The 13,398-nt window shown below is 58.6% G+C and overlaps 1 protein-coding gene across 11 annotated transcripts in view; it reads right to left on the bottom strand.

Annotated features, from left to right (window-relative positions):
- Positions 1-625: 625 nt before the first annotated feature.
- Positions 626-13,398, bottom strand: part of RIMBP2 (RIMS binding protein 2) — a 206,437-nt gene continuing 193,664 nt past the window's right edge. For 6 of the 11 annotated variants that reach the window (XM_047697843.1, XM_047697846.1, XM_047697845.1 and 3 more), the window contains 6 exons: positions 12,975-13,159; positions 12,336-12,504; positions 8,734-8,834; positions 7,320-7,391; positions 3,922-4,056; positions 626-1,983 (listed from right to left, as the gene is read on the bottom strand). In XM_047697843.1, coding sequence (XP_047553799.1) covers positions 1,795-1,983; positions 3,922-4,056; positions 7,320-7,391; positions 8,734-8,834; positions 12,336-12,504; positions 12,975-13,159 — 851 coding nt within the window. In that variant the 3' untranslated portion in view covers positions 626-1,794. Of the gene's footprint in view, positions 3,459-3,921; positions 4,057-7,319; positions 7,392-8,733; positions 8,835-12,335; positions 12,505-12,974; positions 13,160-13,398 lie in introns of all 11 variants that reach the window. The other 5 variants (XM_047697841.1, XM_047697848.1, XM_047697850.1 and 2 more) reach the window with 2 other exon arrangements.

The raw sequence follows: 13,398 nt of genomic DNA, 5'->3' as shown, positions 1-13,398 counted from the left end.
TGTGGTAAAGTTTATGTAAGGAAATCTACTATTCCAACCATCTTTGAACGTATTAGCGGCATAAAGTGCACCCACGCCGTCGTGGGGACCTTCATTGCTTATGTCGGTATTAAACTGGAATTTTTTTTAAGACCTTCCCTTTGATCTAGCATCTTTTTTTTTTTTTACCTTAGTTCTTCAAAGTTGATTCATCTTGCGTGATGGACACTCTGTGCCCTCTGACCTTCCCGCCCTGGCTGCGTGGGATTGGCCGTGGCGGATCTCACAGGGGGATGAGACCGCGCAGTCTGCTCTGTTCGCGCCGCCTGAACAGTAAAAGTGTCAGAGGAAAACAGGACAAACACGGCTCGACCTCACCCTTGAGGCCTCATTGCAGCTCCGTTCGCCTGAGCAGCTGCCACCAGCCATGTGAGGGGGACGCAGTTTGTGACTCCCTGAGTGCTGGTCACAACCATTTTTAGGGGAAAAGGGAGGACCAGAAAAGGCACGGATATTGAGTTTGTCTTCCGCACATGGGAGAAAGGAGAAAGGAAGCCCGCAAGGCTGCACTGATAAAAACGGTTTCAAACAAAGACACAGAGTACACAGCATTGTATAAAATAACAAATTTTATTTCTAGAAAATATCTTACACTAAGTGCACACATGCACACACGCACACGGTACTGGGCCACACGCGGACTAATATCCTTTTAATAAATGAACCACAGACTGAAAGCTTACAGTTTACAACAGAGTTTTGAAGACACAATGGGAAAAGCTTGGTCATTCATTTATAAACCTTCCATAAATTACAAAAGAAAGGCAGTCTGAAAAGTATGTATAAAGAGTAAAAACACTTTACAAGTGGACAAGAATTACAAAATAGTAACCAATCCCATACGCCTGCCGGTGACCTTGTCAGTCTCTCAGTCAAGTGCCCGCGGTGTAGTCTGCCTGGTGTAGAGCCATGGGGGACGGACTGAACTTGGGGGGCTGTGGGTGTGGTGTGTGCCTTGTGGGGGCCGCTCCCCATGCTCTGCTCGCGGCGGGGTGTGTGCGTGTGGCGTGTGGTGTGGGACACGGGCCACGGGGTGTGACACTGGGAGCCAGGAGCGCTTCCTCGCTTGCTGGCAGGGCTGGAGGAGCGGTGACTTCTCCAAACGGGGCGACCCTCTCGCTCCCTTTCTAATCTTGAATGATCTGAGTTAAGGAAACGTGTTCTGGGTGTTGCCCGGCTCGCTCTGGGAGAGGCGGGACGCAGGGGTGTGCAAGTGCACGGCCTGCACCCCTGACCTCAGAGCCCTGTGTCTGGGGGGGAGGAGCACTGAAAGCACGACACGTACAAAGCAGACACGGTAGATTTTATTAGACAGTACAGAACACGGTGCATTTCTAAGGCCGAACATCAAGGCAGTTAAACTAGAAGTTCAAGACCAGAGTTAAACTGAGTTAATGCGTCGCGAGGCAAGCGTTCGGAAACGGGGTCGAGGTGGAAACCATTCCTCTGAGGGCGGATGACAAGGGCACAGAGGCCGGCAGCACGGGGCGGGGAGCGAGCCACAAAGAGCTACTGGCCCCCGTGCGCTCGGCAGGCCGCCGGCAAGGGCGCGGGCGCTGGGCTCGCGGGCGGGGAGGGGCCCCAGGAGCTCTTTGTCCTCACGGGAGGCTTACAGTGGACGGTAGTGCAAAGAGCATTTCTCTACTGGTGTCAGGGGAGAAGAGTGTGTTTTTAGGAAGTACTTGAGTCACTGAAAGCCCTAGTTTGGGATTAAAGAGAACGACACGGACTGGGGGGTCGTCCGGAAGCGCATGGTCATTTCACCGCACCCAGCTTTTTCAGCAGTTTCTTGCCTTTGGAAAGCAGCCCCTTTTTCTTTTTCGAGGACATTTCCCTGCCTCTCCCAGGACTACCAGTACCCATGGATGGCGGAGGTGACCCCGAATGGAGATGGGCTGTGGGGGATGGCGCTCTCCTTGTTGTACCTGAACCCTCAGGAGGAACCTAGTAGGCACAGTGGGACAGTTGAGTGCGCGAGCACCGACCACATCGCTTACACCACACGGCCCCGTCCCCCGCCAGGGAAGGAAGGGGGGCTCGTGGCTTCCCTCAGGGGTCAAGGATGCCACGAGCACGCGCACCCTCCCCGCAGCCTCCCTGCGAGGGGGGTGCTGCGGCTGCTTTGTCTTCGGGGGAGGGGGAAGGCCGCAGCTTTGGCAAAACAAAGCTAGGTAGTAATTTACTTCGTAAATTAAGACCCAAAGCAGAGGTGTGGGGGCGGGGTGGGGGGGTGGGGAGCAGAAGTTCCCTTAAATTAGGTTACAGTGAAATTGGCTGAGGACCCATCAGTAATCTTAAAAGCCAAGGTTCTGAAAGGGGGCTTGTGGGTCTGAGAGCAACCGGGGTACAGGGAGGGTGGTCTGGTCGGGGGCATTCCTGGGGACGTGAGTCACGCCATAGCAGACGGCACACACCGGTTGAAAGGAAAAAAAACTAAAATGAACCTCTATCACAATCGAAGGAAGCTCAAAGGCCCTTATTGCGTGCTCGCGAGACTCCCCGGTGGCCGGAGATGGGCTTGTGTCCAGAGAGCGCACCGGGCACCTCCGGACGGCGGGGTGGGCTCGCTGGCCCCAGGCCTCAGCCCTCACCCCCTCGCCCCTCCACGCCCCTCCACGCCAAGCCCTGCGTCGGGCACACGAGGGGAGCCAAGGGCTTCAAGCTTGCTTGGATTTAGAATCAAGGTCTAGTTCCGATGGAAAACAGCTAGGAAAGCATCCCGCACACACCTGAAGATACCGTCCGCCCCGTCTAAGGCCCCGCGGCCGCTGCGGCTCTCGGCCGAGCAAGCACAGCATTGCATTGCTGCCCCCGAGGAGCCGCCCGGCACACGCACGGACTCGGACTCGCCGCAGCCCGGCCGCGGGGGTCATGCCCGCGGCCGGCGGGGAGGGGGGCGGGCGTGTCAGAGCCGACTCCACGCGCCCAGCGCTCCCCCTCCTCGGCTCGGGCTCTGTGTTTTCACAGGAGCGTGTCCCGGAGTAAACAGGGAGCCTAGTTGTGCTTTTGATTTCACCACGAGCGGCTAACAATGCAATGCACAGCGTTCGTCACGAGGAGACGCTGCGGCATTGTCTACGGGAACAGACAATGAGCCTCGCAAGAAATATGTTCCCAAGGTTGGCCTTCGAAACCGTCTGAAATGATGCGGGCAGTGGGAAATGAGAAATGAGGAGGACTGGGCTACCAAATCGGTGCCTTTACAGCCGAGGCCGAGGAACAGCCTGCTGTCCGAGGCCCAGGGGCTCTGTTCTGTTTGGTCGTGTTCTGAGACATATTTCTTTTGTGTGCGCGCCCACAGGGAGGCCTCCGCGCGAGTCCGCCGGGGCCGCGGGCGGGCGCTACCTGTGGTATCTTCAGTTGCTCACTTACGTGAAGGCTACGGGGCCTGATTAAGGTGTGAAATGAACACTCTTCTTCTGTTTCCAAGCAGATGAGCAAAGAAATAAAAATATATATATATATAAAAATAGAATATAGAAAAACTGGCAGTGATGAGATTAAAAAAAAAATGCGAGACTACACGTGGGTGTCGTCCACTAGTTAACTACGCCGGAGGCAACCTCTGGTCTCTGCTACGAGCACGGAAACCCTAGCGGGGCCGAGGGACGGAGGGACCGGCCGTCCCCTCCACTCTCACCCCAGCCGGGGATGTGCATCTACGGGGCGGGACGGGGAGTCCCTTCGTGAGGAAAAGCAGACGGGTTAGAGTCGAGAGGGGCAGGTTTTGTGAAGCAGGTAAGTCAAAGTGAGATGTTGAGGCACAACCCCGGGGGGAGGGCGTGGGCTTCCGGGCCCAGCGGCCGACGTGTGCGCGCGAGGGGGTGCGGGAGCGAGTGTGGCCGGGGTCAGGCGTCAGAGGCGCCGGGGGCGTCCGCTTACCCGTTTTGCCTTGGAGCGCACCGGCGTGTCCCGGGAGTAGTGGCACGGAGCGTCAGACAGATAGACCTCCACGTCGTCAGGCACTTCTTCCAGAAAGTTTGAAGGTACAAGGCCTTTCTGCCCGTTAAGTTCCCCCTAAAAACACAGCAGAAGGAATTACTCGATTTTCCCAACATCTCCTTCTTGCCCTCACCGTGGGAGCGGATCGCTGGGGCCAGTCGCCTGCGGGGGTCTGCCCTTGTTCAAACGTGGAAGAACTCAGAGGGGTGGCATTGTCCCCAAACTACCCTGGCCAGAACAGCGAGCTCGGGACGCGCTCAGGGGGACAGGGTCCCTTCCCCGAGCTCTGCATCTGGCCTGGCTGGATGACAACGTGGGTTTTCGCCCCAGGGCTCACGTGGCTCCCAGGAACCAGGCCTCAGGACCAGCCCGTGGGGCGGCCGTCGGCCGTGGCTGGCCTTAGCATCCCCAGGGAGCTTTTAAAGAGACCTCACTCGAGCAGATGCATTGACCACAGACGGACCCCCTCCCGAGGCCAGCGGGTGGTCTGGCGTGTGCACTGGGGGACGGCTACGGGTCCATCTTGTGCACGCTCACAGTCTCATTATAAAGAGCCAAACAATATGGGGGACACGAAAGTGTTCACACCTCCTCAGAGGTGATACTGCTTCAGGTTCGTCTTCTCCCTTCCAGAACCTTCTCTCACGTCTCTACACAGGTACATAGTTAAGATCACCATCCACAAGACATCCGGACCCAGCGGGTCACAGCCGTCACGTCACTTCTTCCCCAGTGCCCCCCAATGCCTGTGTCCAAAACCAAGTCCCAGAATGGCCAGCCCCGGACTTCCCGGGAGTCCGTCGCTCTGCTTATAAGCCTAGGGAATGCCAGCATGAGACACACGGGCTTCTCCGTCATGACTAGGACAGAGCCACCAGGGTAGGGAGGGAATGCACGGGATGAATGGGAGAACGTCCACCAGCTGCTCATCTACGAAGGGGCTCGTGTCCAGAACACATCAGGAGCTCAGCACAAGACCCCGAGGAAATGATGGGCAAACAACCCGCACCACTGTTTCCCCCAAAAAAGACACTCAAATGGCCGAAAGCACATGGAAAGATGCTCCACGTGAGCTAACATGAGCATCCTAGGGAAACGGAGATCAGAAGCACAAGACACCTCCTCACACCCCTTAGGACGGCGACTCCAGACACTAACAACAGTTTAAAAACAAAACCGCAGACAAGAGAGCTGCTGAGAACCGGGGGGGAACCCGAGCCCTCGTGCCCCTGCTGGGCGTTGAGAAGCGGGGCCGCTGCTGGGGGCGGACCCTCAGAAAGTCAAACAGAATTACCACGGCCCCAGCGACTCTGTGGGGCTGAGACCCGAAAGCCTCGGCAGAAGGACTGAGGGACGTGTTAGCCGACCACATTCATCGCTGTTATTCACAGGGGCCGAGTGTGCGAGCATCCACTGACGGGTGCACAGGGGACGCCCCCCTCGTGCGCACCCAGCGGGGAGTCGTCTTGGGCCTTGAGAGGGAAGGGGAGGCGGACCTGCGCTCCGACGTTCTGCTCCATGAGGTCGGGCAGGCGTGAGAAAAGTCCTTGTGTGTGAGGCCCCAAAAGCAGGTACGGAGCAGGTTCATGGGGACGAGGAGGAGACGGGGGGCTGGGGGACACGAGGGGTAGAGAGTGTCTGGTGTTCACTGTGGATGGCACTTCCGGCTGGCAGGAGGGAAGGTGCCCTGGAGGCGGACGGTGGCGGCCACATGACACACTGTGACTGGGTCACCACCACACGTGTCCCTGGGGATTTCTCCCACATCCAAGGTCAAGAATCACATCCACAAGCAGACACACCAACATCCGTGGGCCCAGACATCAGGCCACATGGCGTCGTGGGTTTGGGGCTGGGGACCATGTGGTGGGAAAACGCCCAGCCTCAGCCTCACAGCCCCAGTGGCGCCATGTTCAGCTCATGGGGCCCGTGGGCACGCAGCCTGGGACCATCCCGCCCACGCACACATGCAGACCAACCCCCTCTCCGGGCTCCCCGAGCGGCACGGGGGGCAGTTTACTCTCCCCCTCTGGTTCTTCGGGGCTTCCCATGCCGTCTTGCTAATACCACGTGAGAAGTGCACTGACTGCCTCACGGCCGTCCCCTCCGCCACATGCTGCTGTGTCCGACATGGCCATCAGAATCTTCCAGAATCAATGGCACGGATCCCTCCCCATCGTGGAGGAGCTTGGAGGTCCTCCTCCCAGCCTCAAGCTCAGTATTTTCCAAAGCGCATCCTTCCCTCACTCATGCCCGTGTTTCCAAGGGCCCCCACGGCACCCATCACCCGGGGCAGAATCTGGGCATCTTCTTGGATGACGCCCTCACCCCAACTGATGACCTGCGCTCTGGGAGGTACCAAGGCAGCTTCCATCCACCTCCCTCTGTCACCTGGACCAGCCCGAGCCTGTGTCTCAGCCTCAGGGGCTCCCACCTCCCTCACCCGCCCCCTCGAACCCTCGGCAGGACAGAAAGCCTGACGTCTGATCACTCACAGACCCTGTACTCTCATCTGGAAAGAAACAGGGACCAGCGCAGCCCCTCCGAACACGGACCTGCCATGATCCCAAACTCGGATTCCCCGCAGGGTGTGAACTCGTCTGACTCGAAGGAAAAGCTGCCTTAGCAGGACTGGATGGTTTCCAGCTGTTCTGACTAAAGAAGATGGGGGTCGTGGGGAAGGTGGGGCCCCTGGTGCAAGGTGGGGGCCCTGTCCCCAAGCGTCCCTGCAGCGGGCACCCCCAGGCCGGCCAGCCAGCTCCTCGGCGGCCCCGTGCGCTTGGGCCTGGGGGTGCCGTGAAGCACGAAGATGAGCCGGTCTGCATTCTCTCTCTCTTTCCCTCAGGAACTGTCGGCAGCGTAAAGGAAGGAGGCTGCCCCCCCCCCCGGGCCTTGAACCAGGAGCCCTTGCCCAGAGCCCGGTCCCGGCTGCTGACGGCCGTCAGCTGGGAGGAAGGTCAGGGCGGACTTGCACACTCTGCTGGGGAGGATTAAGTAACAACGTGGCCTGTTTGTATTCCTTCCTCTCCTGCCCCAAACGTCTACCTTATAAACAACCAGAGAGTTCAGCTGGGACACGTGTGGACGGAAGACAGTTTTAGACGGAAGAACGTGAGTACGTGTCCTCTGTCTGCAGCCTGTGGACACGGCACGTGCCCCCTCGGAGAAGGAGGCCGGAGACGCTCACAGGCCCCCTTCCTGCACCAGACGAGCCCCAGAGACAGGGACCTTCCTGAAAGCCGTCGGAAGCTCGTACCTCATTTCAAGGGCAAGGACACACGCAGAAGCAGACACACAGAATGAGCAAGATGCAGCGTCCTGAGGTTTCAGACACTTACGTAATAAAATCCGTCTTCATCGATCTCCCCGAAAACGGTAATGATGTCTCCGGTGCAAAACGTGAGCTCTGCCTGCGGGGACAGAACGTCAGGCTAGCGACACCTTCTGTACGGAGCAGCTGCTTTTCTTTAAAAAGGTCCTCACGATTGCTCTAAGGATTTCTTTTTTCTCATCATTTTGGGGTTGACCTGCTCTTCCGCTCACCCAGGGAGGAAGGGTAGGAAGCCGGCCGGTGCTTCTGTACACGGCGCCCCGGGGACGCAGGGGTAGAACAGCTCAGGCTGCGGCCACCTCCCAGCCACGCACCACGCACGCCATTCCTGGCCAGAGCTCACAACAGCGGCTACGTCCTCCCGCACCATAGTTCTTGTTTAAAACTTGTCAAAGTGGGGACGCCTGGGGACTCAGGTGGTGGAGGGGCTGCCTTTGGCTCAGGTCATGATCCCGGGGTCATGGGATCGAGCCCTGCATCTGACTCCCTGTTCAGCAGGGAGCCTGCTTCTCCCTTTGCCCCTCACCCGGCCCGTGCTCTCTCTCTCTCTCTCAAATAAAATCTTTAAAAAAATAAAACGACTCAAAGAGTTAACTTGAAAAATCAGAAGTTCAGGGAAGGGTCCTCTGCAGCATAAGGACCGTCACATAAATGTCCCTGCACTGAGTGCAAAAAGCCTTTACTCAATTATTCTCTGTCTACAAAGTGTACGCCTAGACACGGGCACACGGACGGGCACACGGACAAAATCACGCACCGGCTTATCTCTGAATGTGAGGACAAGGGAAGGGCGATGACCTCTCAGGCCACCACATGTCCCTTATGAATCGGGTCCGCGTAGCAATGTTTGCAGAGCCTGCTTTGAATCCGAACCACGCGCTGGGAGCACATGGGGCACAAGAGAAACCAGGGGTGACAGATGCGGACACCGCTTGTCGCCTGAGAAAGCAGGTGCACAGGCTGAGTACCTAGCCTGTCAGCTCTGGAGGGCGTCCCTTCTGCCTCCCAGGGTGCCAAGGACCACGCCAGCCCAGGCCACGTGTGTGGAGGACACGGGACCTGTCCCTCAGCTTCTGCCTGGAGGGTGGGGCCGCTTATAGCTCTGCTCTCTCTCCAGGCCCCCACACCGCAGATGTCAATTCTCTTCCAGAAGACACCGGGCTGTCACCCGGGGCCGAGGACGGCAGATGGCTCCTCCCACGACCTCCCGCATGGAACCCTGGACCGCGGCAGCGACCAGGCTGGTCAGCCGCGGTGCCCCTTCCCTGTCTCCTCCGGCCCAGCTCCCTCACGCCATTTACTGCACACACAGACCCTTCCAGAGAAGCGGGGAGGCCGGGTCCCACGGCCCGCAGGCTGCTATGCGGGGAGAGGCCCGGGGACTGGCCGTGAGCCGCGGGGAAGCCACTCTGGGCACGTACCTCCACGTCGATGTTGGGCGAGCTCTCTCTGGGGTCATAGTCGTACAGCGCCACCACCCTCCGCGTCGCCCCTGGGTGCCTGCCGGTGCTTCTGCTTCTCTCTGTTGACATCGTGAGGAGGAGAAAGCCGTCTTGGTTACTCCACAAGGAGTGCCGCCCCTGCTCCCTTGTCCCCAGGGCCGCAGGGTCCACGGGGCCAGCGGGACCGGACTACCGCCCTCTCCAGGCCCCGCGAAGCCCTGGCTGTGCGGCCGGTCGCCCTGAGCTGCGCGTTCTCGTGGGTTTGCTCTGCCCGCCCCCCACCCCAACAATGAGGACGCTTCCCTCCCCGGATGCGTCCGTCCGATGGGGAGGCCGAGACGAAGCTGGGATCCTCTGAAATCAGAGATCACAGCCCCTCGTGGGACTGTGTGTCTGCGGTGCAGCCTTCACCGCTGGGGGGCAGCCCCCCCCCCCCCCCGTGTGGACGAGGCAGCAACTCCACCCGCTCCCCAGGGGGGGCAAGACACCTGAGTTTCCCCATCTCAGCAGAGTGCGGTGAGGGCCCTATGAGCACACGGGACGCTGTGGGCACGCACGGAAGCTCCAGTCCTCTGGGCGAGGACGCAGGAGGGGGCGGCCGGCCTGCACTGTGCGTCCAGCTGTCCACGGACCCGCCGCCTGTCGGACAGAGCAGTCCCGCCCCACGGGGTCGCCCCCAGCAGACGCGGCTCTCGTCCCGCACCCCAACCCACGCTTGCTGCGATCATCCCGGCAGGGGTGTCAGGGCTTCTCATGGCGCTTCTCCGCACACCGCGGGTCCCCTTAGGCGTCTCTCCGTCTGCTCATCCGCCATCCACGAGTCCTCCGTGGTAAAGGAGCTCTTGGGCCTCTGGCCCGCACTGGCGCTGGTCATTGGCTTTCCTGTTGTGGAGTAGTCGAGCGCGGGGTGCCCCAGTCCGGGTCCCCCTCGGCCGGGTCACCTGCGGACACTCACGGCCAGCCCGGAGCCTCGCCCTTCCTTCTCTTCATGCTGTGTTTCTCCAGTTTAGAAACGACTCGATGCTCCAGAGCCTGACATCAGTCTCTTGCTTTACTGTGTCCTGGTTTCAGTGTCGCGTCAAAGACATCAGGGCTCCATGGCCACGAAGCTCCTCTCCTAGAAGTTTCACGGTCTTAGTTTTTATACTTAAGACTGTTCGATTCTGAGTTCATTTCGTGAGTCTGGCAGGGGTGCGGCCCAAGCTTCATTTTTCTCTGCCTGAGTCCAGCACCCATGATAGAAGAGACCGTCCTTTCCCCGTTGAGCCCCCCTACCTGGGTTGAAACTCTGTGGACACTGCAGGTGTCGGTCCATTTCTGGATTTGCCCTTTTGCACGGATGGCAGTGCCCTGGGCCGCCCACACCACCGGGTCTCCTTCAGCTCCCCTGTGTGTCCGGTCGTAGAACCTGCTCACACCATGGTGTCCTCCACGGCGCTTTCAGAAAATCACTCGGGCAACTGCAGTCCCTTTGCCTTTTCATAAACGTTTGATTTAGTGCACAGATTCTACACGGATCCCTGCACAGACATGGACCCGGGGGGCAGGTCCCATCCGCACAGACATGGACTGGGACAGGGGGAGGGGCGCGTCCTGTCCGTACGGATGAGCCTGTGGGTGCGTCTGTCAGTTTGGGGGTGCTGGACGTCTTCACTGCCCACAGTGCAGAACATGACGTCGGTTTCCTCGGGGAATCCTCGGATTCTGTCCTCAGGCTTGGTGGCCTCCCCCACACAGAGCCCGCCTGCATCCAACCCCTCCCTTCTCATGTCTTTGTTACATCATCGTAAATAACATTATGTCTTAAACGTCAACTCCAAATTTTCCATGCTAACATTTGGAAAAACAATTGCTTTTGTATCCGTTGACCTTGCTAAGTTCCCTCCGTGGTTCTAGGAACTTGTGTTCTAGATTCTCTAAGTAAATTTTCATGTCACACATGACTTGGAAAAAAGTTTGTCTTCTTTTCCAGCGCATACCCCGTTTCCTCCTGTCTCACCACATGTGGTGTCGGAAGACGGCTGTGAGGCAGACACCGGGTCCTGCCCCAGCCACGGGGGGCACGGGCTCAGCCTGCGGACAGCGACACTTCCTAGCGTTAGAAGGGCCCACGGTGCCTCAGTCCAGTTCCCTCAAAAGTCACAATTAGCAAAAGACAATAAGACAAACATTCAACCTACTTGGTAACTTGAATCAAGCTACTGCTTTCTAGTGGAGCCCAAGCGGGCTCACTGGGTCTGCGGGGAGCAGAGCCAGACCCAGTGGCGTCGGAAGGGGAGTCAGCAGGTATCGGGCTCAGAGAGCTTCAGGCTCGCGGACTTGATCCGGGCAGAATATTCCCAGAAGCCTCTGCTCTCAGACTCGGCTCTGACTTCACACTGTGAGTTCATTCATACCAAAGAGTCGAAACATTCTGCTTGAGTTTGTGATTATCCTTAAAATTATGCATATTCTTTGAGCCACTGCATTTTATCTGTGAAATCTGATTTGCAACTACATTAACCTAATGTTTTGAAGTATTAAAATCTAAAACATGAATGACATAAAGCAGATCTTCCTGTCTCCAGCTTTGTAGGGAAAGCAAAGGCCTCTGAAATATGTAGATTTTCCCCCTCATGTGCGCAAAATTAGAGATCGTAACTGTAACGCTGCGAAAATTCACTAAAAACGGTTCCACTGTGTACTTACTGCTGCTTGCAAACTGGGTCAAGGTAAACAGAGGAGAGTGTCCTCCATCCACACGACGGGGGACAGTCTTTTCTTCCTTTTGGATGAGGAATGTCCACCCAAATGGAAAGCATGCGGTGACTTCCTCACCCTGTGCCCCGCACTGGGGACAGGTGGACGCTCACAGCCCATCCCCCACGGAGACGACGGGGTCCAGGTGTGAGCCCAGGGCGCGTCCCACAGTGAGACCCCTGACCCCGATGTCCTGGTCTGTGCCTTCCGCCGGAACACGGCGCACAACCGCTCCTCACGGCCCCAGGGGCTGGAAGTCTGAGACTGGGACGCCGCAGAGTCGGGTCTGGGGAGGATCCGCGTCCCGGTTCATGGGTGGTGTCTTCCCACCTGTCCTTGCAGGGTAGAGGGGGTGAGGGACGCCCGTGGGGCCTCCTTTGCGAGGGCCCTGACGCCCCTCTGAGAGCTCCACAGTCAGGTCAGCTTCTCCCAGAGGCTTCGCTTCCTGACCCCAGCACCGTGGGGGTCACGGTATAAATGCACAGGTTTTAGGGGACACAACGTGCAGAAACAGCCAGAAAGCAGCAGTCTATTTTCTGGTGGGACAGACCTTTAGTAAGCAACGCTGCACTTCCTCTTTCATTAGAAAATCACCTGAGTTTTCATAACTATTCGGGCATGTAAATGTCCCCAAAAGCAGGCAAGACCGTTATAACCCGGTGTGCAGCGTGGGTTCGTTTTCAGATTCCCTTGCAATGGCACAGACTGGACCCTGTCCACACCAGCTCCTTTTCGCCCAGCTGGTGGTGTGGCTGGGGGAGGCGGGGGAGGCCAGGGAGGCCGGGGAAGGCCGGAGCGGCCCCGCCAGCAGGGGCAGGGGCGACCCGGGGGTGGTCTCTTACCTATTTTCTCCACAGGCGTGTTCAGAGGCAGGAAGCCTTGTCTCAGAAGCTGGTCCATCATCTCCTCATCGTCGGCTTGGATTTCTGAGACCATGTTACAAGGGATAAGGCCAAGCCGAGCACAGGTCTCCCCGCGGTAGAAGCCGTCCGCGTCTTTGTCACCATAGACCTGGAGCCAGAGCGAGAAGTCAAGGCAGTGTGAGTGTCGGGTCTCCCGTGCGTTGTCAGAATGTGCGGGAAGAGCCCGTCGTCACCGACACGTGCCCTGCAGACCCACGGCCACACCAGGGAACCGGCTTCTGCCCCAGGGTCTGGACAACCCGCTGGTCCCATCACCCGGCGGGGGGCACAGGTCGGGGTTCGGCTCCACTTTGCGTGTGTGAGGAAACCCCACCCCACGGAGAGGACTTTGAGTCTCCCCCTATCGGTGCTCCCGTCCGTAGCCGCGGGCTTCCTTCGGGAGGCCGAGCACCAGGCTCTCTCCGGGGTCCCTGCTTCTGACTCACGAGCCTTCTCTCTGCGGGTCCTACGGCTGACTGTCTAATGCGACAGAACAGGCCCGCCCTGGGGATGAGCTCAGGGGCTGCAGCACGGTGACCGCACCGTCCTTCCCTGCCCCCCACGCTGCCTGGCGCCCACCTTGATGACCTGTCCTTCCTTAAAGGGAAGCTCTTCTTCAGCAGCATCTGGATTCGGGGACATGGTGAGGGGGTCATAGTCAAAAAGCGCCACAAAGATCCGGGCCGGGAGCTCTTCGGCACCTGGGTCGGTCTCTGACTCTTCGTAGAAGTCTGGAGAAAGGCGGTCCCGCTCGCTGTACTCGTCTGGGAGCGTGGGGGAACAAAGGCAGAGGGCTAGGTGACTCCCAGACACAGAGACCTGTGCTGCGGTTTAGAAGATGGCTCGATGGCAGCACTGAACTTCTGTCTGTACATCTTCGGGTGCGATACAGATCGACATGGATGGGCAGGAAAAGCAGCTGCGGTCAGGAAACCCAGCGCAGGACAGGCCATCCGCTGCGGAGTGGAGCCAGAGGGACAGCCCCCACCCCAGTCACCGAAAG

Source organism: Lutra lutra, chromosome 12, assembly GCF_902655055.1.
Source record: "Lutra lutra chromosome 12, mLutLut1.2, whole genome shotgun sequence".
Classification (NCBI taxonomy): Eukaryota; Metazoa; Chordata; class Mammalia; order Carnivora; family Mustelidae; genus Lutra; species Lutra lutra.
Note: the sequence above shows the minus strand (reverse complement) of the source record. Positions and strands in the feature narration are given on the sequence as shown.